A 22,257-nucleotide genomic window follows, 5' to 3' on the forward strand; every position below is an offset into this window, starting at 1 on the left:
AGCAGAGCTCGGAATGCTGGTCGCAAACAAGTGATCAGCGATGATGTAATGATTGCCTGACGCTGAGTGATGATGAGTAGATATTACACCATCCGTTGTCTTTTTTTTTCCGTTTGGTTGTTTCCTCCATTTATATGACAACATCCTTTCTTGGGGTACTATTGGTATTGGTACACAATACATGATCGACAATACGCGTCCATAGGTCTGGAATCCAACTTCGACATTCTCCAAGTTGAATTTTAGTTTAATACTTACCCTAAATGTCCTGTGTAACAGCCTCGTGCCTTTCAAGGTCGGACCTGCAGCCAGACAAGCGCCCGCTTATCTTTTCAACTCAACTGCAAAATTCAACCACGAGCCATCTATCGACTTTGAATACGATCGCAATCAACCGTCCATTCTATCTCAAGCATCCTGTGATATCTCTGTCGCTTGATCGTTCCACCATCACCACTTAAACGCTTTTGATTTCAAACGAAGTTACAACTTAGACATCGTCGCAATCGACTCCTCAATCAACGCCGTATGTCGTCCCCTCTGAGATGTCCATCCCCATCGTGATCTCTAATTACACTGTTGAACTGAAGTAGTGCTTCCCCGACTTGACCTATTCCAACTCCCATTTCGTGTCGCACTCTGTCATCAACCTCTGTCGATAAGCGACCAAGATCGATGTAAATATCTCCTTCCCTTATCGCCTCCCCCGCTCTCTGACCCGACGGACAGAGCTTCTAGCAATGACCGAAGTAACTTGGAAGGAGCTGTCCCAGGTTGCTGTCCTGGGTGCTCAATATGACTCCCCTGAACGCCAGCCCCATCCAAAATGTTTGGAAGGGACCCGAGTGAACCTTCGCACATTCATCCGTGAATTGTTGGACAAGCGAGAGACAAGTCAGATCATTTGGTTGCATGGCACTGCGGGCGTCGGAAAATCTGCCGTGGCATTTACTGTGGCCGAGGAGATGAAAGGTCTGATGATGACGGAGACGACGACAATCGAAACAAGGCTTGCGGGAACATTCTTTTTCTCGCGCAATCACACCCAGCGCAGCACAGCTGGTCATTTCTTTGTGACCCTTGCTTACCAACTTGGGATCAATTTCCCCAGCGTCAAGACCGACGTGAGCAGAGCTATCCGCGAGAATCCTGCGGTTCTAGGCTCCAGTCAGTCTCTTCGCGCACAGATGATTGCGTTATTTCGCCAACCTCTCCGGCACCTGCAATATCGTCTGCGCGAGTTTCCGCCTCCGGTGCTTGTTGTTGATGCCCTCGATGAATGCCAACCTGAAACGGTCGCCGATCTGATTTCCCTCCTCGGGGAGGCTCTTCGTGATCCTGAACTCCCCGTGTTCCACATTCTGCTCACGAGTCGCTTGGAGGAGCACATCCGTAAAGCCATTCAAAAAGAAGAGATGCGCACACTGGTGTACGAGATACCGGTGAACACTTCTGGGGAGGGCGTTGCTGGCACTATTTCATTAGACGGCGAAGATGTGGATAATGACATCTGTACATTCTTTCAGCATTCCTTCATGGAGTTGCGAAATCGCCATCCTGATTTCCCTCAGCCCACTGCGGATAAACTTGCGCGGCTGGCGAACCGAGCTGGCAGACGTTTCATCGTGGCATCTACAATGATGAAGTTCGTAGATGACGGATACAACGACCCCCGAGATCGCCTTGAGCTCATGCTCGAGCTGACCAATGAACTGCTACCTGGGACAGAAGTATATGAGCTATACAATCGCATCCTCTCCACCTGTTCGAACCCCAATCGGGCATACCAGCACTTGTCTATTGTTGCTGCCCTCGCAGACCCTCTGCCAATCTCACAGATTTCGAAGCTCCTTGGTCCTGGTCAAGGCAGCGATGCAGAGACCACGCTGAAACAGCTACGTTCTTTCATCGGTATCCCCACTGACAGCAGCGATCTCGTGAAAATCCACCACCCGTCCATTCGAGACTATGCTTCAGACTCCTCGAACTGCCGCCTCCCTGGATTACAACCCATCTTACCACATTCCCTGCTCGCTTATTCATCTTTCCGCTTGATGATTCAAGACATTCCAGCACGCACTGCTCTCATGAACGCGCTCCTAGAATTGAAATCGCAGAATCAGGCTATGCAACCCCATGACCCCCGGAACTTGCAACAGTCATTAGCCTTCATCGTTGAGCCACCAGAGCCGCTGACGGTTCTCATGGGACTATTATGGCTTCGGGGAGCTCGCGGGTCGGGTTTGCGGTCCTGGCTAGGGACTCTGGACGGACGTGCGTGGCTGCAGACACAATGCGGGGAAGACTATCTGCAGACACAAAAGGGGGAAGATTGGCTGCAGACTCAAGCCGGAAGGGATTGGTTGCAGACCCACGCGGGACGAACTTGGTTGCAGACAGAGAGAGGGCGGGGGTGGCTGCAGAGTGGGCCAGGGTGGCTGTGGACTCAAAGACGGGGACAAGTTGCTGGAGACTCTGGCGAGTATATAGCATTGGAGACGTGGAGAGGGAAAGCCTCGCTGAAGACCATCGGTGGGCAAGGCTGGCTACAGACCAAGACCGGGCAAGAATGGTTGCAGACGCAGGAAGGGGGAGAGTGGCTGCAGACCCAGACTGGAGGAGAGTGGCTGCAGAGCCGACGCGGGGAAGAGTGGCTTCAGACCCAGACCGGACAAGTGTGGCTGCAACAGACCCCGAGTGGTCGAGAATGGCTGCAGACCCAGAGGGGACGAGAGTGGCTGCAAACTCAGAGCGGCCAAGAATGGCTACAGACCCTGAGTGGCCGAGAATGGCTGCAAACACATGGCGAGTGGCTGCAGACCACGCCTGGACGAGAGTGGTTACAGGCTCAGAGCGCAAGGGAGTGGCTGAAGACACCCAGCGCGAGAGAGTGGATAGAGACGTCCAATGGGAGGGAGTGGCTGGAGACACCTAGCGGGAGGGAGTGGATAGAGACACACAGCGGGAGGGAGTGGCTGGAGACGCTTAGCGGGAGGGAGTGGCTGAAGACGCTTAGCGGGAGGGAGTGGCTGGAGACGCTCAGTGGGAGGGAGTGGCTGGAAACGCCCAGCGGGAAGGAGTGGCTGGAGACACCCAGCGGAAGGGAGTGGCTGGAGACACCCAGCGGGAAGGAGTGGCTGAAGATGCCTAGTGGGAAGGAGTGGCTGAAGACGCCTAGCGGGAGGGAGTGGCTGGAGACACCCAGCGGGAGGGAGTGGCTGAAGACGCTTAGAGGGAGGGAGTGGCTGAAGACGCCCAGCGGGAGGAGGTGGTCGGAGATACAGGAGTGGCTGGAGACACGCAGGGGGAGGACGTGGCCGGAGACATACATCGCGAAAGAGTGGCCGGAGACATCCAGCGGGAGGGAGCGGCTGGAGACACCCAACGGGAGGAGGTGGTTAGACACACCGAGCGGGAGGGAGTGGCTGGAGACACCCACTGGGAGGGAGTGGTTGGAGACACCGAGCGGGAGGGAGTGGCTAGAAACCCCAAAGGCGAGGGAGTGGCTGAAAACACCGAATGGGAGGGAGTGGCTGCAAACACCAAACGCGAGGGAGTGGCTGAAAACACCGAACGCGAGGGAGTGGCTGAAAACACTGAATGGGAAGGAGTGGCTGCAAACACCAAACGCGAGGGAGTGGCTGAAAACACCGAATGGGAGGGAGTGGCTGCAAACATCAAACGCGAGGGAGTGGCTGAAAACACCCAGCGCGAGGGAGTGGCTGAAAACACCGAATGGGAGGGAGTGGTTGGAGACATCGAGCGGAAGGGAGTGGCTGCAAACACCGAACGCGAAGCAGTGGCTGAAAACACCGAATGGGAGGGAGTGGGTGCAAACACCAAACGCGAGGGAGTGGCTGCAAACACCAAACGCAAGGGAGTGGCTGAAAACACCGAATGGGAGGGAGTGGCTGCAAACACCCAGCGGGAGGGAGTGGCCGGAGACACCCAGCGGGAGGGAGTGGCTGAAAACACCAAACGCGAGGGAGTGGCTGAAAACACCGAATGGGAGGGAGTGGCTGCAAACATCCAATGCGAGGGAGTGGCTGCGAACACTGAATGGGAGGGAGTGGCTGAAAATACTGAACGGGAGGGAGTGGCTGGAGACACCGGGCGGGGGGGAGTGGTTGGAGACACCGAGCGGGAGGGAGTGGCTGCAAACACTAGACGCGAGGGAGTGGCTTAAAACGGGACACGGGATGGTGTGGCTGGAAACACCAAGCGCGAGGGAGTGGCTGAAAACACAGCATGGGATGGCGTGGCTGGAGACACAAAGTGCGATTGAGTGGCTTGAGACACAGAATGGGTACGACCGCCTACAGATCCTAAATGAACTGCAGACTCCAATCAGGCGTGCATGGCTGGACACCTTTTGCGGGCGAGAATGGCTCCTAACCCAGAGTGGGCGAGAGTGGTTGCTGATTCACAGCGCGCAAGAGTGGTTCCTGACCCTAGGAGGGCAAAAATGGCTGGGTACTTTGGACGGACGAGAGTGGCTGCGGACCCCAGGTGGGCTGCAGACTGGACATGGCCACGAATGGCTACAGACAAAAAGTGGGCAAAAGTGGCTGCTGACCCAGAGCGGACGAGAGTGGCTGCCGACCATGGGCGGACGAGAGTGGCTGCAGACCGAGAGAGGACAAGAGTGGCTCCAGACCCCCCATGGTAAAGCATGGCGGTTAACTCCTACAGCGTCTGTCTGGGTGACAATGGAAGACTTTTCGGGCACATTGGAAGCAATCAGCGCAATCATCCCACGATTACCTTTCCCGCCAGCCTTTCAAGTAATCCAGGAGTTCAAGAGCTTACCAGATTTCTTGATGTTTCCGGCATTCCTGGCGTTAAGGCCCCATGATCATTCTATCTCTGCATCCCTACAAGATTGTCCAGACATCGAGGTCATTCATACTATGACCGCGTTCACGATTTTCGCAAATGAATCACGAGATCAAAGTCGATTATCTTCCGACGCCCTGAAGTATGCATGTCAAAACTGGGTCTTCCATCTCTCGCGAGCTCCGGGTCCAACGGACCACAGGCTCAACTGTGTATTCAAGCTCTTCTGGAATCGCTGCCTCCTCTCCTGGCTTGAAAGGCAATGGTGTTTGAAGGGTTTACGGTCCTGCGTCCTTATGTTATCCGAAGGGCAGAGACTCGCAGAGGTGTGTTTTCAATGATTTTCGTGTATTCGGCACCTGACCTACGCACAAAGGAACGCCTCATCGAAGCTACAGGGTCATCTTAGTCCCAGGCCTGAAACTGTCGATTTTATGTACCCAATGCCACGCTGTCTTGTTATCCTGCTGTGTTCATGTCGCTTGTGTATTTTCAGAATTTGCAGTGTTAAAACATTGAACATTGATCGAAGATTGAATACTTTGATGTCGATCGGGTTCCCCTTGTTATCTCGCATCGATGTTTTTCTTTCACATTGCCTATATGTATTTACAGAATTTCGAATGTCAAATATTGGATGCTGGCGCGAAATTCAATGACATGAAAGCTTGAAAAAGTTTACGAAACTTTCGATTTTGTCAACATCTATCCAGTTGGCTGCAAACTCCCCATCTTGGTCATACATCGTAGTAAAACTTAACGTTGGTTAAATCAAAAAGACTGATAAGAAAGATACACAGGTGGTGTCAGTTTCGTCCGAAAAGCAAGCGGATAGTTCGAACTTCACTTACATCATGATCGCTGCAATAATGGCCCCAATGAAAGTGCTTCATATGTGCTCTCGAGCTCAACTTGTGTGACGAGGCCTTGCGTTGAGGAAGACACCATGATTATGGAATTATGGATTGCCCGAACCAATTTCGCTGGCAACACAGTATGTAAACATCACTCGGGGAATAACTCGGGAGCTCACAATACAGATGGCAAATTTTCCCATAGAATTGGCACTCGCGACGTGGCAGTATCCGAAAAATGACACATCAGAGCTTCTAGCACCACGACAAACGGGACGGGATAAGATTGTAAGGTGCATAAGTTCAAGTTCAGGCAAGTATTCCTCGTGTGATGATAGTCATACAGGAGAACTTACCACTGTATCGAATCACTGGTCAGTGGTCACGAAATGTCATGCCCTTCATCAGAGAACCGATGAGTCCTTGATATTGTACCCGTGAGAACTATAGAAGGATACAATTCTGCTCCTGCTAAATAATATCATATATACTGCGAGAAATTGGAGTTGTAGATACATAGCCATTGACACCTGTAAATGTAGAGTGACATGAGCTTTTCACAACGAGGTCATCCCATTCCTCCTTTGCAACAGATGGGGGGTGATAGCTTACTTATGCCAATTATTTTGAGCATTGTCGTTTTGCCTGATTTATATATTGAATTACGACATTATTCAAGACATTATCGTGAAAAGGAGCGTTGGCACTGCTCAACAGATGTATAATGCTATTCAAGTCCACCACGAAGTTGTGACATGGTGCCATCGCAACACGCAAGGTAGGTTAGCGCGCTTCTCTCGACGTCGTTTACTTTTGACTTTTTTCTTCCAGGTTAAGATACTATTCGAGGTTATCCATGACCTTCTCGCGAAAAGTAACTTTGGCACTGCTAAACATATATATATATATGTATAATGTCATTGAAGTCCACCATGAAGTCGTGATATGGCGCCATCGCAACACGACAGGTGTGGTAGCGCACTCTTCTCAAAGTTGCCGTTCATTCTCATTCTTCCTTGTTCTGATAAGCTTTTCATGGCTTTCCAGACACAATGCCGATAACTGCAAAGTTTGGATTTTTATTAGCATTAAAATATATACGTTCACGTATTGCCTAGCATATACACTAATTAGAGAAAGAAAAGTGAAAAGTAAATTTGTGCACAAAACTCGGATGTGATGTGTGAGTTGCACAGAGGAACTAATGACAGTATGAAACGATGATGGGGCTGCGGCCTTTCATACGACATCTTTTTCCAAAAGTCTAGCTGCAAAGACTTAGGCATGCTAGGGACTCTACCCACGACCACCTATCCTTCCGCTCATCTGTGCTCCTGCTTCCTTTTCTGCCTAAATACAGATCGACATTATCGCTGGAAGCCATGTAGAATGAGCTTGGGGCTTATACGGAATTTGACAGTAATGACAACTTACTATTATTCGAGCCTGCTGCATTTCGAAGGCTTCGATGCTGCTGCTGATGGAGGGGTTCAAAGAGTTTTGCTATGTCTTGTAGCAACACGTTAGATATAAAGATTACGAAACAGTAGAACATAAGACTTACTACCCACTTAGTTCAAGCTGACCGTTACGAACACCGCGCTAAAAATTTGTCGTGGACGGTACCGAACTTGGTGTAAGCTTCCATCTCAGATTGAACTGGTATAGGGCGCGGTCAGTTGTAACACACATGCTGCATCTACCCGACTTACTGCATTTTGTACGCCTGAATTGAGTTCCTGTTCGTAGACATATGAGCAAGTATTAGCAACAATGATCGGATCAACCATACCCGACCACCCGTTGGGCTATGATGGACGCTTGGATATGTGTTAGCGGCAGTTTACAAAGAAGCTTTCAAAGATAGCATACTGAGCAGCGTCTACGACGACATGTGTGAGTACAGTCATATGCATTTGAAACAGAACCACATACCGTCTGTAATGAACACTCGACCCTCGCTAAACTTATTCACCACCCAGATATTAGCTCTGGAACAAACTGATAAACATGCATCAACACCGTGATAGAACACAAAACGCACCGGAAGTTGCTCATCCAAACCACCTTGTTGAATGAAATCTCCGTTGGTATTAACAACGCAATAGTCTCGAAAATGAGCTTTTTGCTCGCAGCAATCTTTGCCAAATCTAGTTCATGACCAAAGAAGAAAAATTGTCAACCGTCATTGCCAACTTCATCTGTTGGACGCAATGAGAGGTTGCATATCGTCAATATACATGTCTCCAAGCCTCAACTGAACATACCCTGGTTCATGGAAGTTTCCAAATCGGTGCCAATGCTTCAAGGCTGCATCAGGATAGCTTTCCATGAGATATGTAGAAAACAAGACATACCAGTCTATCGAGGCCAACGCGTCAAGCTGATGTCTCCGGTCACAATCCGAGTATCCTTTCTAATCTCGCCCGAAAATGTGAGGCCAAGTTGCTTGCGCACGATGCCTGCCAAGCCACTTTTAGTCTGGCGCATCCCAACAGATTTAGCTGCATCTCATCTTTAGCACCATCAGCGCCGATGATCGACTCAGTATCAAAAATTTCTGATATGCCATTCTTTGCTAGAATAGCAGTGACGGGAGTTCGGTGCCCATCTCGACAGAACAAGAGAATTTTTCGAGATGGCGTCGCAGAACGACATCTAGGAGCTACTGACCCTTCAATACTAAAAATCGAATGAGCATGAAGGTTTGATCAGGCGACGGTGTTGCGCACGAATGGTATTGCTGGAGTAGGTTCGATATGCGGGACCATCAATGAGTCTTTCAGAACTTCCAACATCCCGGGCTTGTATCCACGCATGACAGGGGCTGGTGTTCCTAGACTGTTGACTTCCGAAATGCCCAGGAAGTTGTAGAGTTCGAGGGAGCGCGGCTAGTACAATATACATAGAGAATGCGTTCAATGAGACCATGGGGAGATATGACAAGTGGATGTGGCACAAACCCATGTTCCAGCACTACACTGTCCGACACGAGGGTAGGGTCTTTATCGATGATGCGAACTAAGACGCCGTTTTGGAGGAGCGTCAACGTTGCTACCAGATTATCGATGATGCAAACTGAGATACCGTTTTGGAGGAGCGTCAGCGCTGCTACCAGACCCACTGGGCCAGCGTCAATCTAACAAGGAATTCAGCTGAGATGTATCGGACATGTGTCATAGGTCGTCACTTACAACTAGCGTGGAGGCTCGGATGAGCGGTATTCGTGGATAGCACTAACACCGGCAGGAGGATTAGTTGGTTTTAATTCTGAAGATTTGGATCAGCATCTCGAAAGAAGCGGCAGGAAGTTGTTATAAGATCATAGGCCCGGGGGTAAGGGCGATCAGGACGGGCACTATGGTAATGGCGTTCAGAGTAGTAGTCTCAGCCGCCGACGTGACGTGCCATCAGACAATTTGTCAAAATGCTACTAGATACTTCACGACAGTTGACTGGATGACTTACTTAGTACTTAGTAGTCACGGTCACCTCCAAGTCATAGTAGTACTACTAATGATGCGGCATCCGAGTTGAAGTGTACAGGCCTGAGGCCCGAGTACGCAGACATCTATTGGAGAAGTATCCGAAGGCACTTGGACTATCTCATATGTTGCGAGTCGCAAGGATAAATTGGGAGGAGGAAGGGGAGAAGGAATGCTTACATCACCAAAAGTCCAAAAACCTGACGCCACCTGATTAGGGATTCTGGTCCCGTGGTTGTCTAGCTCATGTATGGCGAGCACAGATCACCAAATATCACTTTCATATTCACAATCAGGCTGAATCATGCAATAGATGGAGAATGTTCAGGCTGACGAGTACATGATAAGTCAGTTGTCATAATGAAATTTTAATGATGCACTATGATCTACTATGCTATACCACCTGCAGCCCGACTGATGCCTGATATACCTGGAGCTAGCTAATGTAAGGCCACCAGTGACTCGGCAGATGCAGCAAGAACTTAGGCCCACTGGCAAGACATCACCCTATGTTTGATGGCCATGCAATGACGATTGTGGGATAGATACAGAAGCTAGGATAAAACCTATGAGTGCCTGACATGAGTGTGGAGAAGCAAAGTTGGTGTGAGCAAGTTCGCCAGTATAGATTGGAGCAACTCTGTGAATGCAGGTACGAAAGTTGAGGATTGATACACAGGAAAAGCAGATATGATCCTCACCAGTTTATAAGGCGCCATATCCCTCATGTGCAAGAAAATCATCATCTAGCTCCTCGTCAACCCAAACTTCATTCTCTTCATCGTCGCCTGGGTCTTCATGTGCGCTCCCATCACTGTCATGATCATCCACAGCTTCATCCTCCATGTCAGACTCTTCCGGGTCAAGCTGAACGTCTTCTTCCTCATGTGATGGCACAGCACCGTCGTTCCGCAAAAACTCATCCCACTCTCGTGTTACTTTGTGACCAACACCACCTCCTCAGAAGCGCATGAACATATCGCGGTCAACGAAACTGGGTAGACGTATTAGCAGAGTGATATCAATATATAGAGAATACATACTGATTCATGTAGAAATACTTGAAGTCTGTATTGTCATCATCCGTAGCACATCCAAACAAAGGCCCAAGCCGAGTGTCAGTGTGTCCGTGTTCAAATCCAGGAATCAGATGTACACCCCGAATTACTTGGTCAGGGTCTACAAAACCGAAGCCTTCAGGGTCATCATGCTTGAAGAATCCAATGCGGTAGAGTCGTTTGGCTGACCACCCAGCTTTGTATTCAATGTCACGCCCGAACCAACGAACAAAAAGCACATTCATACGAGTTGGGGCCCATACGCTGGTGGCACCCTGAGCACGATACCAGACATCAAGATCAAAAATCTTGACGACGCGGGCATACCAATAAGGGTGTCGGTCATTGTCGTTCTCATGCGAGAGCATCAGGACATCCGCATGTGTTTGAGGATTGATTGAGTCTTGCTCTCTTCGCATATCATAAGTTGTATAGTTGATCCGCAGTACGCTGTGCTCGCGGAGTTGGTTGTTGACAATGATCACCTGATTCCTGTCCTCATCAGAGAAATTGTGCTCGTCACCAGAGTAATCTATGCCACGGAGTCGTGCCAGTAAGTGATCCTTAAGACGTGGAATGAAGTCCTACAAGGCCATGAAGTTAGTAGGGGATGTGAAAATACTTTGGGTACTCACCTTGATTGCCGGGTCGTCATGCTCACCAACCCATGCAAATATATCATGTGAGCATTTCGGATACTTTGATATGTGATAGTGTGCTGAGGGTGATGTGCGTTTGCGCGCTTCTTGCTGCGTTACAGATGCCAGGGTCTTCTGACATTGATTTAGCACCTTTGCAACAAGTCGTTCACGAGCTTCCAGGCGTGTCATCGTTGCAACCATGGTCTTCTTGTTCTTTGATGTCCTTGGGTACCATCTCTTGACATGTCAATGCTCGAGTTCGCCCTAAGCAGGGATATAAGAGAATGATACTAGATAATCAATATGAAACATACTGGCTGTGTAGTATAATTGTCCGTCGTGCCCCTTTGCCTAATTGTGTTAGCATAATCTCCTAGCGCATGAAATTTATATGTCGAGATATTGAGGGACTTGTACTTTGGTCCAGCCTTTCTCTTCCCTGGAGCGGTGGACATTACATTTTGTTTCGCAGCTAATGCAGCCTCTCGACGACTTCGTGCTGCATACTCGTCAGGAAGTTCAGTTGTGAAGTAGTAATTGCATGTAGTCTTGTAGAACTTGCGAATGGATTGACCAAGTATGACGGTGGCAATATCGAAAAAATCCAGTGTGTCGGTGGTATGCATCCGAAGCTTCGCATATGCGTGCCATGACGCTAGGTCAAAGAGAAGGTCAAGGATTATGGTATTGTGAGGCTCGGGCAATAGATTCTCAAATACAGCCATAGCACACTGACAGAAAATTCAGATGATACGCGATATCAATGGTATGGCTACTGACCTGCAGAAGATCCTCGAAGTCTCGAGCGGCCAATTTTTTCATGGCTGAAGCGTTATGGTGAAAGCGGCGAATTGTTCCTCTACCAAATGTAGGGACTCCTCTGTATCTAGAAAGGATATTAGCATACATAATCTGCAAGTGGGCGAGTGCCTTTGGCACCGATGCACCACATCAAAAAATGACTTACCGTTCATTTAGCTTCTGCACTGCCATTCCTCCAGCTGCATGCAAGATTCGCATCAGGTGCGTGAAAAGTGCTTTCCAAGCGCCAATCTCGAACTCATGCAGTTGGTCAATCACAAACAGTGAAAACATGTCGATGCCATGGTCTGCTAGTCGTGCAGAAAATGTGTTCTAATGATAATTATCAGTCAGTGTGAATGTTAATAGGCATATAGTAGCACTTACACGAATTGGCACGTATGATTCTTCGTTAAGAATCGCCTTGACACGACTGCCGTCCACTGGAGCTCCAATTTCGAAGATCAATTTCCGAGCCTCTTCCACTCGTTGCCGTCGTCGTAGGCTATCAGTGCGCTCCTGTGTGACCCGGCGCCTCATGTCTAGTACCATTCCCATCATATGAATGTCGGTCTTCTTAACAAGGCAGCGAGGGCATGGACGCTGCCCCAAAAATTTGATACTAGTGAGCAGTATCCTCGAGTAATGCATCAATATCAGCCAAGTAATGTCAGGTAGGACTCACTTTTCTGGATAATCTGCGGAGTATGAGAAAAACCGAGGGAATACCCTTCGTGTAATCCCATCACTACAGTGAATAACAATACCGTGCTTATATGCTTCCACAAACTTTCCATCAAGAATTAACTCCCAAATTGCGTGAACCAACTCGCGTTTGAGGTGCGTGAACGTGCTACTTGATGCTGGTTCACCAAATATATCCACATAAACGTCTTGTAAATTATGTGGCAGCTGCAGGTAGGTTCAGTAAAATATGTTTGTAAAGAGATGTATACATACATTGGGAATATATGCCAAGTGGTGACACGCACGAGCCGTAGGCTTTCCTCGTGTATATTTGGACTGATTACCGAAGAATAAGTAAAGTGGCCAGAGAGATGCGTCTCCAAAGCTTGCTAAGTGGGTGGCGTCTGACCAGACCATTAGTGAGGCAATGACACGCTCGAGTTTGTCATCAGGATCTCGGGGAAGAGCATTCAGTTCTTTGTAAGCGTTCACCATTTCAGGGGAGGCATAGGATTCAGAGAAAACTTCCAGCGTTCGATTATCTGGGGTATTCCAGTACTGGCGGAATGGAGTCATGTTGAAATGCAGTGACACATCATCCTCGAACACACGCGTGATGATATCAACTAGAGAACGGTGGTAAACGCCAGGGATTGCGAGCTCAGGAGCGTCGGTCTCTGATGGGAACTTAGCCTTCTCGTTGGGTAAGCGGATCTTGACAGTAGACCTTTGCCAGCCGTAATGTTCGTGGAAGGGATTGGATCTACCATCAAGGTAATTGTCTAGCCGTTTTCTCTCGCGTGTGTGATTGAAACCAACTAAGTCAGCCTGCTTAAAACTGGGATCACGAAGGAACTCAGCAAGGCGATTGAGTTCAGTTGCTGATTTTGCATTACTGCCAGAATAGTGCCAGGCCATCAAGAGGGCTGATGACAGATTTGTGAATGCTCCAAACAGATCGTCATCACTGATTTCGGGGGAGGAGACTCCTGGGTGCACTCTGTGAGGGGTAGCGCATGCACCCTCAAGGGTCGGAGCATCTGTGACGCCCTCTAGTGTGCAGTTAGCTTCTGGGGCCAGAGTGGGGCGCATTGGATATATGCTGTACAGACCGAACGTATCCGGTTGTGTTTGGAAGGGTATAGGCTGGGGAGGATCAGGTAGATCAAAGGGTGGTGGTGACGGCTGGGGTGATGAAGCAATGCAGCTTTGGGGAGCTTCGTTCTCATTACCCGACATGCCTGCATGTCGCTGTTGAACAATTGAAGGCATGTGTGCAAGGTGTGTACGTGTGCCCGGAAGATAGTCAACGAATCGACGTGGCATGCGAATAGTGCGTCCAGAACATTTTGATGTGATCGTAGGGGCTGGAGGTACATTTGATGGATCACCAATATTCTGGAATTGGTAAGTGCATTGTAAGATTTGGCTCTAACGATCCAGACAAAACATACCTGATCTACCACGGCTGTATCATCATCCACATCCATCCCGCTATCATCCATTGCCCTTGCTTCACCATCCCTCGCTTCCTGCATCACCTCCTCCTGTTCAATCCGAGGCCGTTTTGACCTCCTTCCATCGTTAGACTTGTGCCGTTTGATGGCACGGTGTAAAATGTCCGAGAGCTTCAGAGCTTTGTTCTGCAAGCAGCGGGAACGATGCCCAGAGAGCGATCTTTGTGTGTGAAAGGTCTTACCACAGGCAAGGCAGGGCTGCTCCATCTTGACCGAAGAGTTGAAAGGCTCAGACTCGGAGCGATGCGACTCGGACAGCGGCTGAGGAACTTCGGCCCACTCGGAGCTATTGAATAAGATTCAATGTTAGTCCTGGGTCGGATCAAAGCTGATAATATTAATATTAAATATATATATCATATGGAAGCGTCAGCCAAGATAAATAATATTTAGCACTTCGCTCTCAATGTGGCAATACCCCCAGCGGCGTTCATAATGCTAGCCTTTCGGATCTCACTCATGACCGATCGCTGGTGGCGGACTGCCTCAACAACGTTACCTGTGCCTGCCTCGCCCTTGGTGCGGACGGAAGCAGCGCCTTATGAGATGCGACGAAGGGCCTTGCCAGTGGAAGTTGGCCAGAAGTCAGGCTGGAAATAAGATAGATAGCCTAGTACAAGAAACGAAGTCAGTACACATAGTAGGTAGTAGGAATCGATATGATAAAAGTTAAAAACTGTCAGGCTTAAATGCTCAGAGTCGCCTCCTAGAGGCGTGTCCTCGCAGCCTGACAGCCTCTGGTCCAAGTCGCCTCCTAGAGGCGTGTTGGACCAGGAAGTGAAGTGCAAATATAATAAAAATAAGAATAAAAAAAAAACTCACCGGGTATCTTCGTGTGCTTTGAGGGCGGGATACAGGAATGGCAGGAAGGCTTGAATGCACGGAGCAAATCCGACCCGGATTTGAACGGAGCGTCGGCGTTGAAATGACACTGAGGGACAGGACGACGTTAGTGTTGGTGATGCAGATGAATTGAAGGGACGATCTCACCTCGCGACCTTGGGTAGCAGCAGTCGCTGGTCAGGACGTAATCTAGATAGAGAGTGAGCAAGAAAGAAAGAAAACGGTCAAAATAGGTGGATGTGGTGGAAGGGGAAGCAGCGCTCCACTACTCAGCCTTGGGGCGGGGATGGGCCATACCGGGCTTCGTAGGGAGGGGAGTTTAAGCAAACCGAAAAGAAAGGACGCTCACCGATACTACAATATCCAGCGCCCTGCTCTGTCCCTCAGCCCACAGGAAACAGCTCGAAGACGAGCTCCTGCATACTCGGAGAGGTGGAAGAGGCTGCAAAAGCTGAAGAGACGCGCAAGCAGGAGGAGGAGGCCGCCGCCGCCAACAAAGAATTGTAGATGTCGAGGATGGAGTTTCTGACGAAGTCCGAAATGTTGCATGTGACTTTTCAGAAGTCCGCCGGCAAATGCCGGTCAAGCAGTAAATGCATCAACATGTACAAATAATGAGGGAATCAGTGTCCGTCCGTCCATGCCGGCCTGTCCCGTCCGTCCCGTCTGTTCTAATCAATTGAGTTTGAGTCTTAGCGGACCGTTTATCACTCCTGCACAACGGGTGCCATCTGCTCAGGTGCAAGTAGAACGGGCCGACCCTGGCCTGACGAAAGCAACTGTCTGGACTACTAAATGTCCATGATCGTAAGTTTTTTTCACCTATATGCACGCATATATTGACTAATATTGCATATTAGCCATACAAAAGATGTCTTTCGCATTGCACCTATCATCGAGGATGCACATGCTCACTTGGACAATGATTCTAATGCAGACGACACACAGTACTCTCTTAGCTAACATGTAAGTGATATTTTTGTGTTTATTTACTGCTAACAGTGACAAGATCCAAAGACATGCAGGACCAGATGCTCCGGACGTTCAAGAAGATCATTACAGGCGCCCCTTACCTTCAAGAACTCGTAAGAGGTTAGATGCCGGGATACAGACCCTGGGTGAAGGTTTAGAACTGTGGCGCGGATACTTCCAGTAAGCTCAGGATCTCTGTGGCGACACACATTTGACCAACATACAATTATCAGGAGTGTTCACCCTACCATTGGAAAGAACATTGATGTGTCGACAGTGGTCATGTAAGCAAGCCTGTCTCACTTAACACTCATGTAAATCTAAATCTCAGGTTCAAGCAGGGTAGCTTTCAGACCGCCGCTCTTGCTGTTCTCAAGCAGAACAATGTTCATGCACTGGACCTCTGCCCAGATTTGCCGCAGTTCAGGCAGGTGAAGAACTTCTTCAAGGGCGTTTCTGTCACGCTCATCCACAGGCTGGCAGGTTTCAGACCGCCGCTCTTGCTGTTCTCAAGCAGAACGACCTTCATGCACTGGACCTCTGCCCAGATTTGCCGCAGTTCAGGCAGTTGAAGAACTTCTTCAAGGGCGTTTCTGTCACGCTCATCCACTGGCCAGGCCTCGAAAATATTTGAGGATTGTATCTTCGACATTACCCATTGTTATCAGCCCAACAGCATGCACCTTCGTTAAAATACTGATTGTTGTTACACTAGTATGGTGAGTTTATATACAACAATTCACATCCCATGGTTTTCAATAGCGTTACAGATTTCATGAAGAACTTCATTTTGCCTGTTGATGATTGTTTCGATCCTACTCATAGCCTCACGCACTCCCACAACTTCCTGCATGACCTTCGCCACCAATCCGCCTTCAAATATTCCGATCTTCCTGCGTTTCTCAGGCGGAAGTTCGATGATAGGTACTGACGTTGCTCGTGCGTTAGTAACGTCACGGCCTAAGTTGCATGGGGTCTGCATGTAAGTTGTGAGTGCATCGGCTGAAAAATTGAGCCAGCACACTCACACCATTATCTTCAGATCTTTTTCGCTTTCGATGAGATTCATCAGTGTCTTCAAGACCATCTTGACTTGGAGCTTCTAGCTGCTGAAATCGGAGTCGTCAAAGCAGCTAACTATAATCCATAGATACATACTGGCTCTGGTTGTTCGTGCTGTTCAGCTCCAAGTTGAAATTCATCTACAAGCTGAAACGCCTGCTCATTGTTAGGAGGCCAGTCATCAGGTTCGAACCCTCCGGATAGCGTATCATGCTTATAGCATCCACATGAATATACTGGAGCACCTTGCCCATGGCCAGGATGCCTAGTGCATCCCTGGTGACTTTCTGGAGTAGACCTGTTTGAATGGTTCTCAAATAAGTCAGCGTTCGCTAAGATTGCCTCAAGCCCATCATTGAAGTCGCTGGGGCGGGAGTCGTTGCTAAGGGTGTCACAGTCAGATGACATGTTTCTTGCTTACTCCGTCAAGTGTAAGGCTTTTAAATTATTGGGACTTAGCCTGACTTGTGCTCCATTTCAGAAATTCTTTTGGGTCATTATTGACCCTGCATTGTAATGCGTCACTCTGTCGGATCCCAAAGTATGTGGAGCATGGTGAGCTGAATTATATCCATATAGATTTATTGATTCATTGCTTAATAACTAGCGTCTGGTCACTCCCCACTTTTTATTGTAAGGTAATGATCCGGATTAGCACCCCACCTCCCTTCCCTGAAAAAAATCCCGTTTCAGGAGCGGCGACCTTACCTGGGACGAAAATGGTTAAGTGTATGACGTACCTGATGGTACCGCAACTATGATAATGCTACTAGTAGTACTAGTGTGGTGGTCAGTGAGCGTTTGATGCAAACGTCTTCCGACATTTTCTCTCATGTCTGCTCACAGATCTTCCAGTGCGGCCACTCGCTTACTGACACCATCCGAATTGGACAGCGGCTCTGAGTCTGAGTTGGCCTCCAGCTTAGATGCCTCGTCGCCACCAACACAAGATCCAAAGGCCAAGTCTAAAGCAAAGCATAACAAGTAAGTGGTCGCACAATAACCTGGTATACTAACTGAGCTGATCTATTATATTCGCAGCACGGTAAATAACCAAAGGTAAGTTGACTTGATGATATGCAAAAGGCACTGCGTCACCTTTTACCAATAGGAAAGGCAGCATCACCGCGAGGGAACAGTGCTTGCACTTTGCACGCTGGATCCCTCGTGCCATCGATATGTTTTGTAGCTTAACTGATACATTCCGTATTGCGATGCTAATGGAAGAGGAAGAGGCTTCTAAGGTGTCGGGTCACTCAGAAGATGAAGATGTCAAGGCGCAGCGAGACCAAGTCCTGTCTTACGTGTATGACTTTAGACATTCCATTATTTTCACTTCCTAACTACCATGTTTACAGGGGTAAAGATGCCCAAGAACGACACATGAGAAATTACTCAAAGATCTTACTTGGAGCCCCATACTTGCGCAAACTTGCGCATGGAAACGTCAAACAACAGACGGAGCTGCACGCTATCCTTACCGAGGTAAGCCTCTGGTGATGTACCCTTGGTGATCTTACCTCTAAACCTAAGAAGATGCAAGTCATTATGGGTCAGGCACGCTCTGACGACGCTAGCCACCTTAAGAATTGTGTAGCGCAGTATGCAGCCCCAGACCCTTCAGACAAGGGGCTGGAACCTCCGATTTACGCTGACAACAAATCCCGCGCATTACTTGGTGTGAACCACCCTCAACTCGCTGCAATGCTGTGCCCTATCAAGCATGCAAAAGCATATCATGAGGACCCTAAAAAGTACGTATGAATTCTATGATTGTTCATCATCTTATTGACGACTTTCAGGGTACAAGCCGAACTTCAGAATGGGGTTATCAGGATTCACTCCGCTGCATGGCCTGCATTTATATATGAAGGTACTCCGCCAGGAAAAGACTTCGACCCAGACAATGTTCAGGAGGGATTTTCAAAGGGCTATTATTTGAAACGGGTAAGCTTACTATTACCTTATCAACAACATCTCATGTAGTATTTAGGTTTTTCGTCACATATTTACATCTCCATCATCTGCGCTCGTTCCAGATGGAGAGATTATTCCGAGTCGTGGATGTAATGCCAAGTTACACGGCATGGAAAAGGTTGAGCCTGAACATATTGCCTATGCATTCGTCCAGGTACGTGCTCTAATATATTTCAATGACTATCTAACAAATGTCATAGAGCCGATTCAGTATTGCCACGCGCGACAAGTGGCATGAAACCGATGGTTGCTATAAGTACAATGAAGCATACACCCGCTTCATCAAGGCAATCAGAGAGGCACCTGATCAAACATGGGCAGAGTCGCTGCTTCAGTGGTGGAACCAGTTGAGTACCATTTTTGCTCTTACCTTGGCATCGCACTAATTTTGTGAAGAACGGTATTTGGTAACAAGCATGGCCTCATCGTGATTGATTTGACCGAGGATGATGAAGACGATGACCTTGTTGTCATGCAGAGACAGCACGAAATGCGCATGGTGGCTGTGCATCAGAAGGTTCGAATCTACTCTATCATTCTCCAATACTAACTGCCTCTAACACTCAGACACGATTGCCCGAGAATGCAGCTGCTACCCCAGCTGCTGCCGTCGCTGAAGACACTGCTGTGCCCCCAACTTCTATGCGACAATCCAAGGCTGCTGACCCACCAATTCCGCCCCTCGCATCTCCATCTGCGACACCTAGTTCCATTGACCCAGAGTCTCTGAAATGAATGTTGGGGGAGTTTCAAGATGACGATCCTCTCACTGAAGATGAGACTGACATGCCTGCTCCATCAAAGCGTGCTAGGAAGGCTTGCAAGACTACCACAACCTCAAAGAAGACACGCAAGGGCAGAAAGTGATGCGTTCAGGTTGGTTCTTACTCCTATTGTGCCTAGTGACTCGTCTGAATGAACAATGCAGTTTTGACATGATTATGCCCTCCTCTCGTTCGTTGCACATCATTACTATCACTCTCAGAGTGTCTCATATTTGCTCAGCATCTTCAATATTAATCCTACTTGCTTTCTGCCGCACTGCGACCATCCTCAGTTCAAGTTGTACTACTTCCCTGGTTATGAGTGTTTTTACATGTTCAACTACTACTGTACGAGCAGAATGATATGTGCTTATATTGTATGACAGATCTGATCAGGCATCAGCAGGAACTAGCATATAGGTGAACGTTCAGCAACTGAGCGCGTCTCGTTCATACAATACCTAGACGATGGAAGTTCAGCAGGACTTAGATGCTGGCCAACAGATGATGGGATGTTCAGGAGATGACTGGTGATTGAGAGTCAAACGAGTTTCTAAGTCTTGCAATATCTAGTTTGGCATGACTTAGACGCAGCCACCAGACAATACGACATCGAGCATCAAACCAGTTTATGGGCTTTACAACATCTAGATAACGAAAGGTGAGCATGACTTAGATATAGCCAGCGTGTGGCGGAAAATTCAGCAGGATGATGGCCAGCGAGCAGAAAGTCAGTTTTAGGAGCAGACATTATCTGGACAAATTCGATCTGGTGGTACCTGGCCTGTCTGATGGATCTGTTCCCCAGTGTTGTCGTATGATATGGCAAGCGCTTGCCATATCTAGATTTGGGACTTTTGGTGATGTAGTACTACGCCCGACTATGTGACAATAACGCGGATTACAAAGAAAGAAATCACTCCATCGGTCCGGGTAGTGTTGATGTCACGGTAGTTGTCACCTCGATGTTACACATAATTGATTATCCAATTAGCATACCATCAACTGCTCGATATTCGAAGATTCAGTGACCGCAGTCAGAAACTTCAATTCATCCAACTTTCACAATGCAAAACTACAGAAATGAACTCAGAGACTGGGTAAACAGGAACGGAAATAGAGAAATGGACGGGGATCATAACCAGGTAGCACGCCGGGGGGTTTTCTATTACTATGTGCAACATTGACCCTGGACATGGGCTCGACGTTACATGTCGACTATTGTCGACTGTACGTCGAGTTATTTTTATCATAATGTGCGATATTGACTCGAGACCTGGACTTGGCGTTGCATGCCGACCATCGTCGACTGCATGCTGGGGATTGCATGTTGAATACTGTCGACTGCACGTTGGGGGGTTATCTCTATTATCATGTGGTAGTAGAGACTATTAATAAATAAATATGAAATGTTATATCTGGCTCCCTAGCTAGAGCCGGGTATCATTGTAGTCAAACTATCAGAGCGACTTGACAAACGCCAGACTCCGGAACTGAATGACATATATATGATTGCAGAACACCCATTATGGGGCTGCTGCCACCGTCACGTTAACTGATGATGATGATATTGAAAATGCCACCTACCACCAGGAGACATTGAAGCTCAGGCAGTAAGAGGATCAACTGAGAGTGACATTAACTCGGCAGACTGTAAGGTCGCACCAGCTAAAAACATGTATGTTATGTCAACCTACACTTGAAAGCTGGTTGAACTAAAACGCAGTACCTATCATGACCGTTAGTATGATTTTAAAAAGAAAGGTCATTAGAGATTTCCTCGAGCATCTCTGCATCAAACTCATCGCCAAGATCTTGGTCATCTCCCAAGTCAAATTCCTCTTCATCACTTTCGTCGTCTGAAACCTCCTCACAAACTTGGTCGACATCCATCTGTTCGTCATTCGAGCCATCATTATCTTCTTCGCGGCACTCACCGTCGTCTCGGCCTTGATCAACATCCATACCTCCTGAGCTCACCGTTGTTGTTGACCGGAGGCCAAGACAGCCTCTGACGACCCTCCGCGAAGCCACTGGGTGGCCTACACCTAAATGCGTATAACGCAAGAACATGTCACGATCAGCAAAGCTAGCTCTAACATATCAGTCACCAATTCACAAGAAGACATGCTGCACTTACATGCCGACATAAAATGCTTCCCAGTCATCCAATTCGTCCTGGGCACGTCCTAACGATTTTCCATGGCGAAGTGAAGTCACACCGCGCTTAGTAGTGAACACAGGGATCAAATGGGCTCCTCGAATCACTTGCCCAGGATCAAGAAATCCAAATGCGTTGTAATCTGACTCCTCCACAAATGCCACCTTGGGAAGGCGAGCACACTGTATGCCTGACTGATAGCCTGACGATATTAATGGCACAAGCCATCTGACGTGCAAGACCTCGAGGTGCTGTTCACGGGCTGAACCATCACCTTCAAGCCACGTGTCCATGTGATAAATACCCAGTACGCGAGCGTACCAGTATGGGTGGGAAGGTGAGGTTTCTCCTGAAAGCACCATAATGTCAGCGTGTGTTCTGGGGTTGATAGTGTCGTATCCGCGCCTCATATCGTAAGTCGTATAGTGTACCTGCATCGTCTGGACAGAGTAGATTGTATTATTAGGAATTATGACCAGGTTACGCTCCTCATCTGTGAATATATGGTCACAACAACTAACGTCCAACTTCTTCAACCTATATAAAATGTGGTCCTTCAGTTTCGGGATGAAGTTCTGAAAGCCATCATGAGCGAACCG

At 48.3% G+C, this 22,257-nt stretch overlaps 6 protein-coding genes across 6 annotated transcripts; 3 read left to right on the forward strand and 3 right to left on the reverse strand.

Moving 5' to 3' along the window:
* Nucleotides 1-740: 740 nt before the first annotated feature.
* On the forward strand, nucleotides 741-5,495 carry F5891DRAFT_974192 (uncharacterized protein; the record flags this gene model as incomplete). Its single annotated transcript, XM_041376426.1, has 3 exons — nucleotides 741-2,274; nucleotides 2,953-4,509; nucleotides 5,452-5,495. 3 exons carry the CDS (start codon nucleotides 741-743, stop codon nucleotides 5,493-5,495), a joined length of 3,135 nt encoding a protein of 1,044 aa, XP_041234480.1.
* Nucleotides 5,496-7,292: 1,797 nt separating this feature from the next.
* F5891DRAFT_1206691 (uncharacterized protein) lies at nucleotides 7,293-7,967 on the reverse strand (the record flags this gene model as incomplete). The annotated part of the gene is made up of 7 exons (XM_041369044.1): nucleotides 7,293-7,349; nucleotides 7,403-7,429; nucleotides 7,483-7,510; nucleotides 7,563-7,572; nucleotides 7,626-7,681; nucleotides 7,735-7,840; nucleotides 7,958-7,967. The coding sequence occupies 7 exons, from the start codon at nucleotides 7,965-7,967 to the stop codon at nucleotides 7,293-7,295; spliced, it is 294 nt and encodes a 97-aa protein (XP_041234481.1).
* F5891DRAFT_995890 (uncharacterized protein) lies at nucleotides 7,759-8,829 on the reverse strand (the record flags this gene model as incomplete). Its single annotated transcript, XM_041378334.1, has 7 exons — nucleotides 7,759-7,911; nucleotides 7,958-8,152; nucleotides 8,215-8,263; nucleotides 8,308-8,355; nucleotides 8,423-8,581; nucleotides 8,654-8,693; nucleotides 8,741-8,829. Coding segments are annotated over 6 exons (486 nt in total), but the record flags the coding sequence as incomplete, so codon positions are not given.
* Nucleotides 8,830-15,593: 6,764 nt separating this feature from the next.
* Nucleotides 15,594-16,328, forward strand: F5891DRAFT_1180473 (uncharacterized protein; the record flags this gene model as incomplete). The annotated part of the gene is made up of 5 exons (XM_041365935.1): nucleotides 15,594-15,688; nucleotides 15,725-15,874; nucleotides 15,928-15,978; nucleotides 16,026-16,125; nucleotides 16,170-16,328. The coding sequence occupies 5 exons, from the start codon at nucleotides 15,594-15,596 to the stop codon at nucleotides 16,326-16,328; spliced, it is 555 nt and encodes a 184-aa protein (XP_041234483.1).
* A 105-nt stretch (nucleotides 16,329-16,433) lies between these two features.
* On the reverse strand, nucleotides 16,434-17,164 carry F5891DRAFT_974195 (uncharacterized protein; the record flags this gene model as incomplete). Its single annotated transcript, XM_041376427.1, has 3 exons — nucleotides 16,434-16,670; nucleotides 16,723-16,803; nucleotides 16,853-17,164. 3 exons carry the CDS (start codon nucleotides 17,162-17,164, stop codon nucleotides 16,434-16,436), a joined length of 630 nt encoding a protein of 209 aa, XP_041234484.1.
* A 424-nt stretch (nucleotides 17,165-17,588) lies between these two features.
* On the forward strand, nucleotides 17,589-19,468 carry F5891DRAFT_1180475 (uncharacterized protein; the record flags this gene model as incomplete). The annotated part of the gene is made up of 10 exons (XM_041365936.1): nucleotides 17,589-17,740; nucleotides 17,798-17,815; nucleotides 17,868-18,062; nucleotides 18,115-18,241; nucleotides 18,290-18,510; nucleotides 18,559-18,703; nucleotides 18,750-18,887; nucleotides 18,934-19,079; nucleotides 19,130-19,250; nucleotides 19,301-19,468. 10 exons carry the CDS (start codon nucleotides 17,589-17,591, stop codon nucleotides 19,466-19,468), a joined length of 1,431 nt encoding a protein of 476 aa, XP_041234485.1.
* Between the last annotated feature and the right edge of the window lie 2,789 nt (nucleotides 19,469-22,257).

This window comes from Suillus fuscotomentosus, assembly GCF_016647785.1.
Source record: "Suillus fuscotomentosus strain FC203 chromosome Unknown F5891scaffold_1, whole genome shotgun sequence".
Taxonomy (NCBI): Eukaryota; Fungi; Basidiomycota; class Agaricomycetes; order Boletales; family Suillaceae; genus Suillus; species Suillus fuscotomentosus.